The sequence below is a fragment of the Polyodon spathula genome, chromosome 27 (assembly GCF_017654505.1).
Source record: "Polyodon spathula isolate WHYD16114869_AA chromosome 27, ASM1765450v1, whole genome shotgun sequence".
Taxonomy (NCBI): domain Eukaryota; kingdom Metazoa; phylum Chordata; class Actinopteri; order Acipenseriformes; family Polyodontidae; genus Polyodon; species Polyodon spathula.
In genome coordinates this window covers 418,618-435,419 of record NC_054560.1, presented here as the reverse complement: position 1 = coordinate 435,419, position 16,802 = coordinate 418,618, and the positions used below count along the sequence as shown (strand labels likewise).

The window sequence follows — 16,802 nt, the reverse complement described above, 5'->3', positions numbered from 1 at the left end:
AAAAGTCTACCGGAATCCATAATAGTAGTACAGAATTTCATGTTAAATTTCAAGTACATGGAAAACTACAAAGCAGTGTGTAATTCAATAAGTTACCATAACATTTATCAGCAGGTTTCATACGAGTTTGCGAACCAAAATTAAGTAGGGTGACACAAAACGTTTGGCCAGATCGGAATATGTCGCACAATCCTGATGCACTGGGTTACTAGTAAAAGCCAACAATCTGAAGTTGCAGAGAAGCAGTGAATTCATATTGTAGGATAGTCTTTTGTAAATCATTCAAATGCTTTGAGTTCAGCAGCTGAAACCCAATTCACAAACAGGAGGAGGTGATCTACCCAATCGGTGCTCATCTGCTTCCCAGGAGCTGCTTGTCAAAGACCCCAGTGACACAGCATTAACATGACCAGGTAACCCAGTTCATACCACTCTGCACAGAAGCGTTTCTATATACAAAAAATACATCACAAATAAAGAAGGTATTTATTTTTGTTTATTAGAAAACGTATAGCAAAACACAAAAGAAAACCTCATAGGTACTTAACAGATTTTCTTTGGCAAGACATTGACTCCCTTTTTGTGTAAACACTACTTGCAAAACATCTAAACAATCTTTGCATTTGCTCTGTCTTGTGTTACAGTCCCACACCAACACAGGGCGACCGTTCCATTTCCATCACAGTATGGGAACTGAAAGACCGCTCTATTACATTATGGAATGTGTTGTAATAATCAGTCACTATTTATTCACAAACAGTATGGCTCAGATAACAAAATCAGGAGGAACTGTATTTTAAAGCCATGGATTCCCACCCTCCTGCACTGCTCCCTGAAAGAGTTTAGCTTCTTTGGTTATCTGTTTTAACATTTCAAGCATAGTAAAAGCTGTATAAAAGTACTGTGCCTGGTTCATATATCTGTACATGTCTCATTCTCACTTTGCAGTACAGCTTATACACTCCTATAAAAAGAACACAACTGGCTATGCATCTTCCATGAGAAGCTGGATTCATAATAACAAACAAATTCCGTCTCCCTAACTTTTGGTGTTATTCTGAAACATTTTGCTTTTGGCATTCTGCATATTCCTGCAAGTTTGCATATCTAGGAGGTGAAGGCTTTGCATTGGTGTGTACCACAGTATGTACCACATAGAACTCAGATTTCTGCAGTGCAGCAAATGTCCCATTTCTTCTTGCATTGGCGTATGCTGCCCTGATATGACAGACTCCAAGGCTACGGTTAGAAGATTTTATTTTCATCCTTGTACGCCACAGAATCGCAAACAGCGAGTGCTTTGTTTCTTCTGCAATCTGCATTGTATCACTTAAGTTTTCCAGCATCAGAGCTGCGCGTGGGAGACCAGCGGATGCAGGTTCAGGGTTTTCCTGGCATCCAGTTCCAAATCTCATCCGCACTCCAATCCTTGGAAAAAGGGGGGGGGGGGGGGGGGGGGGGGGGGGGGGGGGGGGGGGGGGGGGGGGGGGGGGGGAGAAACCATTCATTCTTCAACCACGCCCCCTAGCAAAACACGCTTCAGGACTTCAATCAAATCTCTGGATAACAAATCCAGGCGAAATCACTTCCATTCAGTCACGTCGTGCTGTTCAACATGTCATGCAGCGTTGTCTCATGTTGGAGATCTGAGGATGGGGGTCAACCTGGAAAAGAGAGCGGAGGGTTATTACCATCACTAATACAATGAAATTAGATCTGAGTTTGAAATATATACTGAGCATCAAAAGAAACTTATCACTTCTATTTGGATAGAATTTACTAGATGCGATCGAAAAATGTGAGATGACTTTTTATTGTGCCGATTAACAATTGACATCATGACGATGATGCAAAATGATCTGTCGTTCGTGGCCTGTCATTGACAGAGTGCATGGTTATACCATCTCGCCAGGTTTGAAACTGCTGGCTGTGAGCACCCAAGATGGCGAACCACAGTACGCTGCCCTAGTCCAGCCTCCAACATGCCGATCGCACGAAGGTGCTGCTCTCTTGACAGACATGGCTTTTTATTTTTTTCTGTGATTTTCTTTATTGCTTTTATTCAAGCTTGCAATTCAACAGCTGAAATCAATCCATATCCAGTGTCCAACCAACTTTCTCACTAATTAGGTGATTAAGTGCATATGCTTCAGTCACAGTCACTCGAGCATGTCATGGTCAAGGATGAATGATCAAGTGATTAAAAATAAACCAAAAACATTTGTTTTGTTTTTAAATAGATGTGTTATAATAATGAGAAGTTTCTTTTGATGGTCCGTATATATTATGGGGCAAGCATCCTGGTTTCATATTTGTATGCATTATGCTGTCATTAAGAGAAGCAAAATAGATATATTAATTAAAATTGTACATTCTAAAGACTAAAATCAAGCACAGTTGTGTCTCAAACGTCATCTGTGTTTCAAGTTTTTCGATTCATGTTTTTTGTTTATTTCAAATCAGGTGCATTCCATTCTAAGAATTTAGCTCAAGGCAGATCTACATCTAGGGCTACATCAAAGGAAATAACAAAAAATACTATACAGACAGTATAAATCCATCAAGAAAATGCAGAACAAGAACTGCTCCCTTACGTGCAAGTGGTTTCTTTCTAGTTTCGTACTTCATACAGGCACAACTGCTAAAACTCCCTCTCAGACCCCAGGCAGTGTGGATGCTCAGCGACTCACCTCAGAGTAGAAGGGAGGGGGGCGGTAACGGAACTCCTGCACGTAGGCGAAGAAGGGGCGCTGCAAGACCCCCGTGAAGTCTTCCTCTATCAGAGGTGGGGACATGTTGCGCTCGGCTTCCTCGTCAGAGACAATGGCGCAGTAATCTGGTGGAGCTGAGGGGGGAAACAAGGACACCTTAGACAGGTAGACTATGGAGACCAAGACCAGAGAATCTAGTAGTTTTATCTACCTTTAATAAGACAGTGGTGATGACAAAAGGTAAAACCTACTAAGACTATGGGCTCCATTCAAGTTAAACTATTTATGATAAAGCTAGCAAGAAACTATTAAACCATAAATGTACTGTTTCCTCCTGCAACAAAAGTAGTTAATTTTAAATGTTACACTGTAACAATCCTAGAAACCAACTGTCCCATAATATCAAAGTTACACTGAAGGAGGCATTCGCCAAAACTCCCTGCAAGTTTCTGATGCTTGCGGTTTGCATTGAAGGAAGCCGCAGTTGTAGGAAGGTGAGTCGGAGGTAGTACTCACGCTCAGGTTGCTCGGGGATGGCCATGCGGAGCCAATCCAGGTTGACGCTGTACTGGCTGCTCACGCTGGAGGTGCGGCTGCCGAAGGGGTGCAGTGGGATGGTGCCCATGACCAAGGGCAGTTCCAGGGACAGCTTGGAGGTTCCAGGGACATCCACACACACCTGCAAAAACAAGGCAACAGCTCAACATTCAGTCAGAGCTTGTTATCCATTTGCAAGGAATATATGCTTGTAACTGACTTAAAAACAAAACAAAAAACCTGTCTAAAAGCAATTTGCATTAAAAATGGCACTTATGTGTGTGTCTTTTATAACTTAGGGAGTTCCTCAGTTCATTGTTCTCTATTAATAAGTTCATTGTTAATAGTTTTTAGGGTCATCAGACTTGTATTATACACTTCAGTTGTATTTGGCAACAATCCCATAGCTCTAGGTTTTATGGAAAAGTTTAACCTTTCGGGTACTGTATGAGTATTTCAGGATTAGGAGCACTGTGCTTGTTTATGATCAGTTCACCCTTTCATATAAACAGTGCTAAGCCTAGCTCCCTATCTGCGTGCGCTCAGCAGTGCAGCGCTTCTCGCTGGCGTGGGGCTCGTACCCGCAGCGTGTACTCCACACGGATGATGCGACACTGCAGGATGGACGGCCCCACGGGAGGGATCTTGATGGCTCGCCCATGCCAGGTCTCCCGTTTCCGTGCTCCGACCGCGTCGCCGCTCAGAGTGGCCACGACGGATTTCTTCTGCTTCATGGTGCCGCGGGCAATGAAGGTCTGAGTCTGAGTGATATAAGCCTTCGGGACCACAGAGCGGTGGGTGGAGTTGTCGAATTCTGCAAAGATTGGGATCACTTCACCTGGAAACAAACAAACACAAGAGGCACCCTGTGAGTAAAAGAAACATACACCCTCAACAAAACAACTATTTAGGGTTGCTCACACAGCAACCATCTGAAGCTTCACATTCATGCACAGATGAAGAGAGCTGTTGTTTACCCGGTGTGTAGCCCTTTCTGTCGATCTTGGCGGTGAGGGAAACTTGCCCCAGGTTACGGTACCACATCCGCGCCATTTTGTCTTTGTTGCCAGCTTGAGATGCCTGGCAAAGAGGAACAGAAAAAAAACGATGCATAAAAAGAACCGCAGTGCAATCCAATAACAAATCTCAATTTATGGATTGAAACTGGGAACACCACCCTGGGGGCCTCGCTTCTACTACTGAAGTCAGAAGTAAAAGGACAGTGCATTGACTATACAAAGTCCCACTCAACCAAAGCCATCACTCACTTGCCACTAATGACAGATTAATATATATTTCCTCTTACTAGTAATGCTGGCGTGTTGATATCAATGGGCTCGATCACAGTGAACTCCTTCTTTATTTTCTTCACCGTGTTCCAAGGCCTGTGAAGCTTTGCTTTCACACAGTATCGGATGCTGCCATGCTTGCCCTCAAAGGAGGTCACCAGAGTTCTACTGAAAAAGGAGAAAGAAAGACTGAGTTAATTTTTTCTTTGGTCTTTTCCAGGCACACGGCACCTTAGAATTCACATTTCAGCGTTTGTCAAGCTGACTTTCATACAGTCGCATCCACTGTTTCTTGTAGTTCTGCTAAGCCAGAGAGAGAGAGAGAGAGATAGTAGAGTTCTGAATGAAGTTTTGGGAACACTTACTCTTCAGGAAGCTGGAAGCTGAACGGAAATTCGTGCTTTCCAGCCTGCAGAATGGTGAGCTCCCCATTATCTGAAAACACAAGAGCAAAAAACACTTTGAATTTATTGGTAACATACATTTTCTTTCTGTAAACCTGGACCATCAGTTGATAATGCAGTTCTCAATGGTCAACTGTAAAGTGCAGGCAATCACATGACCTTGATACCAAAACAAAAAATACCTAATAAGTCTATCTGCAAGCCTCGTCAAACATTACACTGAGACCTGCCTGGCTGCTGCTGTGACAAGTGGCAAACACTGTTGCAGCAGCAAAGGTCATTCACTGAGTGGCAAACACTGTTGCAGCAGCAAACGTCATTCAAAATGATCTAGACAAGATTCAGAACTGGGCAGACACATGGCAAATGACATTTAATAGAGAAAAGTGTAAGGTACTGCATGCAGGAAATAAAAATGTACATTATAAATATCATATGGGAGATATTGAAATTGGAGAAGGAATCTATGAAAAAGACCTAGGAGTTTTTGTTGACTCAGAAATGTCTTCATCTAGACAATGTGGGGAAGCTATAAAAAAGGCTAACAAGATGCTCGGATACATTGTGAAAAGTGTTGAATTTAAATCAAGGGAAGTAATGTTAAAACTGTACAATGCACTAGTAAGACCTCATCTTGAATATTGTGTTCAGTTCTGGTCACCTCGCTATAAAAAAGATATTGCTGCTCTAGAAAGAGTGCAAAGAAGAGCGACCAGAATTATTCTGGGTTTAAAAGGCATGTCATATGCAGACAGGCTAAAAGAATTGAATCTGTTCAGTCTTGAACAAAGAAGACTACGTGGCGACCTAATTCAAGCATTCAAAATTCTAAAAGGTATTGACAGTGTCGACCCAAGGGACTTTTTCAGCCTGAAAAAAGAAACAAGGACCAGGGGTCACAAATGGAGTTTAGAAAAAGGGGCATTCAGAACAGAAAATAGGAGACACTTTTTTACACAGAGAATTGTGAATCAACTCCCCAGTAATGTTGTTGAAGCTGACACCCTGGGATCCTTCAAGAAGCTGCTTGATGAGATTTTGGGATCAATAAGCTACTAACAACCAAACGAGCAAGATGGGCCGAATGGCCTCCTCTCGTTTGTAAACTTTCTTATGTTCTTCTTATGTGACACAGGTGTGGGGGAGCAGATTGGCAAACTTTCACTCCGAATGAAGCGGACTACACAGGGTACGTGTTTCCTGCCATCTAATCGCGACAGCGCTATGCAGAATGTCACCTTTAAATAAAGCCTGCTTACATTTTGCCGATATAGACAATGTGGTATGCTTGTTTCAGTTGCCTATCACTCGATCTAAAACGTGTGAGACTACCACAACTTTTGCGTGTAATTAATTACACAAAATTCAATGCAAGTCACCCGCCTTCAAAACTTACGAACCGCCACTGAAGTCTCTTGTTGCAAAATAATTTTCTGTAACCATATTATAATAAACACTTTTTTTTTCTTCTTTTAAGGGTTTTATTTGTACATCCACCACGTTTGGTTGGTTAGACGCTGGCGACAAAGTATCTCAAGAGGACAATTAAAATAAGTAAATGGTGTAATTGTAGGAGCAGGTGTGTTTAAGGAAAAAACAAACAAACAAACAAACAAATTTCCCTGCGAATTTCATTTAATTCTTCTTTTTCAAAAGAATAAAGTAAATCGCATACCGTGGCTACCATTCGCACTGACATTTAATACAACTATATGGTATGTACAGAACGTGTGTGTGCATAATTATATATATATATGAATGAATAATTGTGTAATAACATTGTCTATAACATTACATAACTTGTCTAGTCGTGCAACTCTTTGACCCGAATCATCTCTAACCACGCTGTAATGCTGCTCTTGAGGTCCAGACTCACACTGACCTGCCTGCATGAGCGTTTCTCGCCGGTCCAGGTACTCCACCTCGTCGCAGTAATTCTGAGTGTACGCGGTGCTGGAGCCCGCACTCCGAGACTCGGTCCAGTGGACCTTGGCGAACCCTAGGGCGTGCAGTTTCAGCGACTCCACTTTGGATGCGGCGCCGAGCTCCAGCAGCACTTTCCCGGACACAACGTCGCCGCTGCTGAACACGGGAGGCGAGTCGACTTCGGGGGAGTCGAACACAATGTCGAACTTCTTTACTTTGTCGAAAATCATCTCTGGTCTAGTAGCAGGTAGCACACGGGTCTCTCTTTGGATCTGTATGTAAGTCACACTAACTTCTCTTTCAAGTTCCTAAACAAGACTATCAAACTGGAGACGGACTTCCCCCAAAGTACCTTTAATAGCACGTCAGGGGGCGGCCCGCTGCTAATACATGCAATGCAATCAGAGGCTAGATAAGATTGCTGCTGGCTAATAAACATCTTCAGAGGGCGTGTCGACAGCGACAGGGCTCGGCTTGGTTTTTGTGATTGATGCTTCCAGGTTTTGAACAAAACAAGTTGACCGAGCATGCTCCTATTTGAGCGTGACATCATTTTGCAAAACACACATTATACAACGTGACCTTATATTATATCCCCGTTTAAAACTAGCCTCTTTTTTGTATTAAGTTTATAATCGTCTTTACAGAAATGCACGCATAAAAACTCAGAGTCAATAGTCTGCAGCGTTTACCGTTATTCATCATTTATATGGCTACATTAACGTGCATTTTTATTTTGAATGAGGCTTAAAATAATTTAAAACGAGTTATTTTTTTCGTTGCAATATAGTGAAACGTGTTCAATGTCGTATTGTAATGTATATAACGCAGGATAACTGAATTCATTAAATACAAAACAAAAGCAAGTTTTTTTTTTTTTTTTTTTTTTAAATACATAAAGCATTTTTCTTCACTCTCAGGCTGTAAATATGTATGAAAGAACACAGTGTCCACTTCCGCGTCTTACACAATCTTGAACTTACTAAAAACATGTTTACTGTCTTCCCTTTCTTAGGAGGGTCCTCTGTGTGCAAGATCACCATCTTGTGGAAATATTGTCCAACTACACACACGCTATACATTGTTTCAAGTATAATACATTTGTTAATAACTGTTATCTCTCAGTCTCCTCCTTTACTGTCAAAAATAGTACAGATTATCACAATCAATAATAATAATAATAATAATAATAAATGTGTATAGCACCGGTGGTGTTTCTTTACAATATTTGCCACAATTTGACGACTACTGAGAGCCAGCGTTTAGCACGTAACATCACCAACATCTGCAAACACTTCAGATGCAATCATGGAGAAGCCACTAACTCACAACCTTATAGCGTTAACTACATTGCACAATTCCTGCAGCACCGTTAAAAGGGTGTGTCAGTGGGTATTAAGTAACTTTATTTTAATACACAATGCCACGGTATTGTACACCCCCAAAGTATCATGCGAAAGTAAGCAAGGACATGCAAAACGTTACAAAATGAACACGCAGATGAACGAATCTGCACTGAAAAACTCAATTGCATCTACTGTTAATAATTAGGGTGGCAAAAAAAAAAAAAAAAAGTAAAGGCATATAAAAACATTGTACAAACAGAACTTAAACAATTTGAAAGGCACGTTTAAAAAAGTATTGTAGCGTGCACGGGGGAAGGCAGCAGCAGGGCTGGTAGGTGATGTAATCACATACAGACATAAACCCGGTACACGGGCTCCTTTACACAGCGCTATCAGTGCGAGGGTCCCGGGTTCGAGCCTGAGTGTGGATTGCCTGCCTGCGTTAACCGAGATCGCTACATTGTGGTTTGTATGCCTGAACAATTAATTACACAAATATTAGAATATTACCAGAGCGCCACCGAGACAAAACGTTCCCATGACCGTCATTTAAGAAGACTAACTATGTGAAACACTCCTTCCCTCGTGTTCTTTACCAATTTTACTTTCTTTTTCGTTCAATACTCTATTTTACCTACTTGACCAAGCGACGCCCAACAATAAAGACATCAGTTCACCATTGTATATTCTAAAACAGCGCATCATATCCAGTTATCACACTGAACACTATCTGGGCAAACCTCTTGTTTCTACAGATGAATACAAATGTAAGTGTGCTGCGCTATTCTCGCCACAAGATGGCGCCACAATCCTGCACTTACTTTAAACACTAATCCATAGGTAAGTGTCTTTAGTTGACGTCTATTATCATCTCATCAGACACGATCGATTACAGTAGGCATCGCCTTGGGTCTGTATTGAGAGAAGGTAGCAATGACAGCACCACAGGGGGAATTTGGATACGGCAAAAGTATCACAATGGATCAACCAACACACACAACCAACCAGTGTAGCAGGTTTACAATGTGTGTCACAAATGCAATGCCACTGGCAAGACAGCATGAATCACGTGTCTCAAGATGTCCCACAGGAGGCCCTGAAGTAACGTCCCTTTCTTTATTTCCGTTTGACGGCTCTATCTGAGGGTGGGGCTTTAGGATTGTTTCGGCTACTGAAGGGCTACGTGCCTGGCTGTTATCTCAATTTCACCAGACATCTCAGCACCGGCCCCACCCACACCATCCCTGGCCAAGTTGTTGTGTTGCTTTGCAGGGAGTAAACACATGACATCTTTATTAAGTCTGTTTTGGTTGGTTTGAGGAGTGTTAATAACTGCAAGGTGGTAAAATAGAATACAAATCTCTTGAAAGAGCTCCTGGGAATATGATGTTGTGTAATGTAAATGTGGGTGATACAGAGACCACACTAACACTGCTCTCACCCTTCGTATACACAAAATAAATACTAGATAAAACTGCCCAAGCCCCATGAACTTTGTATTTGACACCATTGGAGTGGAGGCTGGGGAGAAGGAGGATTGCAGTTCCACACTCACACACACACAAAGACACTCGCACACACACCCCCCTCCCCCACCCCCCCACACACACTCACACACACACAAACACACTCGCACACACACCCCCCCCCCCACCCCCCCACACACACACACACACACACATTCTCTCTCACACACACTCCCTTAAAAGTAAAACTATGAAATGACAGATCTTCGAATTCAGATTTCTGTACATAGACTATGTGCCTTTGCCTATATTGCATAAGTAACAAAACATTAAAAGTTATACATGGTCAAATAAGATCAAGACAAAGTTTTTACTAAGATTTCAAAATTGCTGGACTCTGGAAAGTGCTTGCCCACACCCTACCCTGAATGCCAAACTCCCATCCCCAGACCCAGCAGAAGACACTGTAACACTAATACTTACCACACTGCGGCTTTGCCTCACTTTAACCTCAATCAAGCTCTCCCACCTGCTGCTTGCCTGTTGCTTAGGTAACCCAGGTTGCACTTTTTAAAAACTCCTGGCTGAACAAACAAGTAGTCTTTTACTGGACTGATCGCTATTGGACAGGCGATTCATTTCATAAAAGCTAATATTGGAACACACTGTTTGAAGTGTATTTGGTGGTATTTGTTCATAACATTTTTTTCTTTTTAAAGAGGCAGTCAATGCATACATCAGAAATAGAGACACAATCTGCTTTACAGATTGAAGAGTGCTTCTCTCTTTTCAGTAACAGACTGAGGGGTATCAGACTGATTTGACTCCCATGAGATTTCATGAACTGCAACCTGTATTCTCCAGCTAATTTAACATGTAAGAATATTCATTGATATTTTAAAAGCATCTTCAAGCATGACAAACCCATGTCCACCTCAGCACTAGCTAAACACTGTTCTGAAAATACAAAACCGAAACAGGACTTCCATTGCATGACTTATGTAAATGGCATAGCTATACCCGACTGACAATGATATGGCAGGTGTTTCTATTTATTTGTCCAAGCTCGTGTGAACACACTTCTGTATGATAACAGTTTGCTGACTGGAATGGAAAGCAGAGTGTTTACTTAAGAACAAATATTAGATTGCAGACTTTGCTCCGAACTGTTTCATGTTAAATAAATATTTGTATGAACGTCAAACTCCAGCATTTCCCGGCACAGTCAGAAACTCAAAGCAGCCGATCCTTTAACTTCTCTTTCAAATGGGCATTGACAGCTACAGAAACAAAGCCTGCTTTGTGCAGTGAGTTATATGAACATGTGGACAAAATGTGTTGAAGACAGTGGTAGCCAGTGAGTGATGGTGCGCCGAATCCAATCTGCGAATCACTCAGCACAGCTTTAATTAAACACAACAACTTAAAACACGATCTCTGCTGTTTGCATGATTTCTAAAGAAATATAAACTTTTCATTTAACAAAAGTGGTTTTCTTATTTGTTTTTAAAAGATGTTGATTTTAAGAGTAGTTGCCCTGGGTCTGAAGTTTAATACAGTCAATATCATTTTATCCTAACCGGGGTCAAATTAGTTGTATAGAAAAATATAGCTATAGCTGCCTGCAATTAAATATTGTGACCTACAGCAAAGAAAGTGTACCAGCAACAACTTTAATTGTAGCTTTGCATTTGAAAAATGTTCAGACATTACATTTTAAAAAGCAAATAAATATGTTTTTTTCTTTGCAATAAAAAGGAAGCAGTAATAATGTTGGTCATACTAATATTTCAGAAAATACATTTTAAAGTCTATCTCTCCTTTAAACATGTTTGAACAGGTACCAGGGGGAGCTAGTACTCAAGAGTTGCCATGCTTTTCAATATGCCTGACCACAACCCTGTGCGCTTTGCAAGGCTACGCTTTTACTATGGGGGACAGGTAGATTCTTTAGTTCCCCTCCCTGGTTTGACATGGCACCTGTTTCAAAATAAACTCCTGACATTGCCCCTACCTCGGATGAGACGGAACCGCTTTCTGAAGTAGGTCTGGCTGGACGAGTAGTCGTTGTAGATGATGTTCACGCCCACGCTGCGGTTCTGGGTCCAGTGCACGGTCGCCTCGCCACTGCCCACTACCTTCAGCGACCTCACCTTGATCTCCCTGCCGAGATCGAGAACCACCTTCCCGCACACCATCTCTCCGCTGGTGAACACCGCGTCTTCGGGGCCCTCCAGCTCCACAGAGAAACTTTTGAGGCTCTTAAAAAGCATTTTGATATTTTAGAATCTGATTTTTTTTTTTCTCGTTAGCTGCGGTCACTTCTTGTAGAGGTCTTCAAAAAGTATACAAGCTTTGGAAATTCAGTTCACAAAAAAGCACTAGATCCGTCGCGGAGCGTCCTCACAGAGTCATCTAGTCACTTAGCAGAACTGTCACCTGCGATAAACCAACGATGACAGCTTTTATACGTTTCAGCCAGTGCCAGATAAAAGACCCTTGCTTTTTCAAGCCCTGCAGAGTTTACCTAGCTTTTTTCTTTGATGCCAATATTGAGAGAAACTATTTGGAAAGAGCAGTCACGTGATAATTCTTGTGCCAACAACCCACCCTCCTTTACAAACAATACAGAGTACCTCTGCTTCCACTTGTAACTCTCCCCGAACCTGTCTGTTTCCAGGAGCGTGTTACAGTTTCTGTTTCGATGTTTATTTATAAATGCATAGAAGTGTCTGCCCCCACGTCGTGTATCCCAATAAGATTACACAGTTGAGTTTCTTCTCTCTACCAATGGAAGCGTTTTGTTCTTTAAATACCCCCGCCCCGCCACGTCCTGTAGAAGTCCGTGTACGCTTGTGTTGTCACGTTCTATCTTGTGTGGGGGGCAATGATTAGTCATTTGGGGGGGTTTCACTCCTTCTGGAGCACCCATAGAAGTGTCTGCACTGAGGTAAGGCTTTATCTGCGAGATAAGCATAAACCAGCCTTAAGTGCACATGTATTCACTATGTACCTGCAATGTAAACACACATTAGAGACACTTCATGTACAGTGATTTGTACTCCAGGTATAAAAACAGACACAAATCACAGCCTGGACTATCTGCTCAAGGCACCTGGCTGCTCCACGGTACCAGGAAAGAAAATCAGTCTTTTTCAAATCTGCCTTTCCACAGATACATTATCGGTATGCACACATCTCTTACCATTAACACGAGGAGCTCTCACTTAAATCAAGGTCAAGATAGCATACTTTCATTATAGGTGCTCATGTTTGTAAATCAACTCCCCCCCCCCCCCTCCCCCCTCCCCCCTCCCCCCCCCCCCAAGATAAAATGAGAAAAAAAGTCTGTATAAAAATATAAGAAATGTTACACCAGACACATGTTCATAAAGTATTTCACATATAGGCTACAGCTTTTTAAATGCATATGGTCTTGACACATATATAACACTATGGAAACTGTATCTGTAGCCTAAAAGCTACACAAATGAAACATTTTCAAACGCCCCACTTGTGCACTGACATTAACAAACGCTCTTACAGTAACCATCGCCACATAGCTATCTGCCATTCCCTGTGACAGCAGCCCTGCCTCCTCTCTTCATAAACTTCTTACAGTTCAGCCACACATAAGTAGCAGGGTCAGCAAATGACAGGGCTGGTCAGGAGAGCGCTATGTGAGCAAACAGAAACCCATCTTGGATTCACAGAGATGCTGGTTCTGTTTCGGTCATGTGAGCACCACTGCTCTGATCCCTGTCACAATTTGCTACACTGGCTTCTCCTCCTCAAATTATATATTATAACTATAACTAGCTGAATATATATAATAAACATGCTGCAACTCTCCGCGGTTCATTGCCCTTTTAAGAATGACCCAGCACACAGAAATTGAAAGAAAACGTGCTTCCATGCACGTTAATTTTTACAAAATAAAAATAAACAAAACACCTAGCTCTTTTTTCGAGCACTTACTAAAACACAAAACAGGAACCAAAACTATAAAACAGGACAGCTAAGCTGTTTACCTATTAGACCAAATCAAACAAAAACAAAACACACAAAAAGGCTTTACACAGTACCTTTCTTTCAATACGCTTGAGCACACTATCAAGCGGACTTCTTCACACACAGCAGCCCTGAACAATCTGGCTGCAATCCTTTTAAACGCTGCACTTGGCTCTAATTTACAATAATAGCCAAGTGCAGGTGACAATGAACTAACAAAACAATTCCAAATTCCAATGTGCATTTGCACATGTTTTTTTTTTTTAAAGCAGGGAGGAATTTAACCCTCTCCCTGCTCACAACATATATATATATATATATATATATATATATATATATATATATATATATATATATATATATACAGTACTGTGCAAAAGTTTTAGGCAGGTGTGAAAAAATTAAATCCATATTTGATGTGACCACCCTTTGCCTTTAAAACAGCATCAATTCTTCTAGGTACACTAGCACAAAGTCAGGGATTTTGTAGGCATACAGTCAGGTGTATGATTAAACAATTATACCAAACAGGTGCTAATGATCATCAGTTCAATACGTAGGTTGAAACACAATCATTAACTGAATCAAAAACAGCTGTGTAGGAGGAATAAAACTGGATGAGGAACAGCCAAACTCAGCTAACAAGGTAACTTACTGCAGCAGATGAAAGACACATCATGCTTACTTCCCTTCGTAATCTGAAGATGTCCAGCAATGCCATCAGCTCAGACTTGGCAGAAAACAGTGAGACCCTGGTACACCCATCTACTGTCCGGAGAAGTCTGGTTAGAAGTGTCCCTCATGGAAGACTTGTGGCCAAAAAGCCATACCTCCGACGTGGAAACAAGGCTAAGCAACTCAACTATGCATGAAAACACAGGAACTGGGGTGCAGAAAAATGGTAGCAGGTGCTCTGGACTGATAAGTCAAAATTTGAAATATTAGGCTGTAGCAGAAGGCAGTTTGTTCGCAAAAGGGCTGGAGAGGGTACATGAATGAGTGTCTGCAGGCAACAGTGAAGCATGGTGGAGGTTCCTTGCAAGTTTGGGGCTGCATTTCTGCAAATGGAGTTGGGGATTTGGTCAGAATTAATGGTCTCCTCAATGCTGAGAAGTACAGGCAGATACTTATCCATCATGCAATACCATCAGGGAGGCATCTGATTGCCCCCAAATTTATTCTGCAGCATAACGACCCCAAACATACAGCGAAAGTCATTAAGAACTATCTTCAGCGTAAAGAAGAACAAGGAGTCCTGGAAGTGATGGTATGGCCCCCACAGAGCCCTGATCAACATCATCGAGTCTGTCTGGGATTACATGAAGAGAGAGAAGCAACTGAGGCTGCCTAAATCCACAGAAGAACTGTGGTTAGTTCTCCAAGATGTTTGGGCCAACCTACCTGCCGAGTTCCTTCAAAAACTGTGTGCAAGTGTACCTAGAAGAATTGATGCTGTTTTGAAGGCAAAGGGTGGTCACACCAAATATTGATTTGATGTAGTTTTTCTTCTATGCACTCACTTTGCATTTTGTTAATTGATAAATATAATCTATTAACATGTCTATTTTTGAAAGCATTCTTACTTTACAGCATTTTTTCACACCTGCCTAAAACTTTTGCACAGTACTGTGTGTGTGTGTGTGTATGTGTGTGTATGTATATATATATATATATATATATATATATATATATATATATATATATATATATATATATATATATATATATATATATATATATATATATATATATATATATATATATACACTGTGCCTTGCAAAAGTATTCAGACCCCTGACCAATTCTCTCATATTACTGAATTACAAATGGTACATTGAAATTTCGTTCTGTTCGATATTTTATTTTAAAACACTTAAACTCAAAATCAATTATTGTAAGGTGACATTGGTTTTATGTTGGGAAATATTTTTAAGAAAAATAAAAAACTGAAATATCTTGCCTGCATAAGTATTCAACCCCCACACATTAATATTTGGTAGAGCCACCTTTCGCTGCAATAACAGCTTTAAGTCTTTTGGGGTAAGTATGTACCAGCTTTGCACACAGTGTCAGAGTGATTTTGGCCCATTCTTCTTGGCAGATTTGCTCCAGGTTGTTCAGGTTGGTTGGACGACGCTTGTGGACCGCAATTTTCAAATAGTGCCACAGATTCTCAATGGGATTGAGATCAGGACTTTGACTGGGCCACTGTAGGACATTCACCTTTTTGTTCTTGAGCCACTCCAATGTTGCTTTGGCCTTGTGCTTGGGATCATTGTCCTGCTGAAAGGTGAATTTCCTCCCAAGCTTCAGTTTTTTAGCGGACTGAAGCAGATTCTCTTGCAGTATTTTCCTGTATTTTGCTCCATCCATTCTTCCTTCAACTGTAACAAGATGCCCAGTCCCTGCTGATGAGAAGCATCCCCACAGCATGATGCTGCCACCACCATACTTCACTGTAGGGATGGTGTGTCTTGAGGCATGGGCAGTGTTAGGTTTGCGCCACACATAGCGCTTTGAGTTTTGGCCAAAAAGCTCTATCTTGGTCTCATCTGACCACAAAACCTTTTCCCACATCGCAACTGGGTCACTCTCATGCTTTCTGGCAAACTCCAGACGTGCTTTCAGGTACTTTGAGTAACGGCTTCTTTCTTGCCACCCTCCCATACAGGCCAGTGTTATGCAGAGCTCTTGATATGGTTGACTGGTGCACCATTACTCCACTCCCAGCCATTGAACTCTGTAGCTCCTTCAAAGTGATTGTTGGCCTCTCTGTGGCTTCTCTCACAAGTCTCCTTCTTGTTTGAGCACTGAGTTTTGAGGGACGGCCTTTTCTTGGCAGTACCTGGGTGGTGTGATGCAGCTTCCACTTTGTGATTAGTGATCCAACTGTGCTCACTGGGATATCCAAACACTTGGATATTATTTTGTACCCTTTCCTAATCTATGCATTTGTATTACTTTATCTTTAACTTCTGTAGAATGCTCTTCATTTTCCTTCAGATTCACAGCCTTACCAATGATCCTTCAACAGTGGAGTTTTTATCCAGAAAATGTGACAGCAACTTTAATGGTTCACAGGTGGAGGCCAATGGTTGTGTCCTCGTTAGGA

General features: G+C 41.6%; 2 protein-coding genes across 5 annotated transcripts in view; one reads left to right on the top strand and one right to left on the bottom strand.

Annotated features, from left to right (window-relative positions):
• Window positions 1-1,478: 1,478 nt before the first annotated feature.
• Window positions 1,479-12,350, bottom strand: arrdc2 (arrestin domain containing 2). 4 transcript variants are annotated; one of them, XM_041230708.1, is made up of 8 exons: window positions 11,694-12,350; window positions 4,903-4,972; window positions 4,555-4,702; window positions 4,226-4,328; window positions 3,830-4,086; window positions 3,228-3,390; window positions 2,691-2,845; window positions 1,479-1,664 (listed from the first exon to the last, which is right to left on the bottom strand). In XM_041230708.1, exons 1-8 carry the CDS (start codon window positions 11,950-11,952, stop codon window positions 1,611-1,613), a joined length of 1,209 nt encoding a protein of 402 aa, XP_041086642.1. In that variant the 5' UTR covers window positions 11,953-12,350; the 3' UTR covers window positions 1,479-1,610. The 4 variants fall into 4 exon arrangements, with proteins under 4 accessions (XP_041086642.1, XP_041086641.1, XP_041086640.1 ...); XM_041230707.1 differs by having other exon boundaries at window positions 4,555-4,705; window positions 11,694-12,349; XM_041230706.1 differs by lacking the exon at window positions 11,694-12,350 and adding an exon at window positions 6,824-7,267.
• A 2,331-nt stretch (window positions 12,351-14,681) lies between these two features.
• The window catches only part of LOC121301155 (amyloid-beta A4 precursor protein-binding family A member 1-like), a 7,198-nt gene continuing 5,077 nt past the window's right edge, over window positions 14,682-16,802 (top strand). Inside the window, exon 1 of the mRNA XM_041230290.1 lies at window positions 14,682-14,699. Within this exon, the coding sequence (XP_041086224.1) occupies window positions 14,682-14,699 (18 nt within the window). The remainder of the gene's footprint in view (window positions 14,700-16,802) is intronic.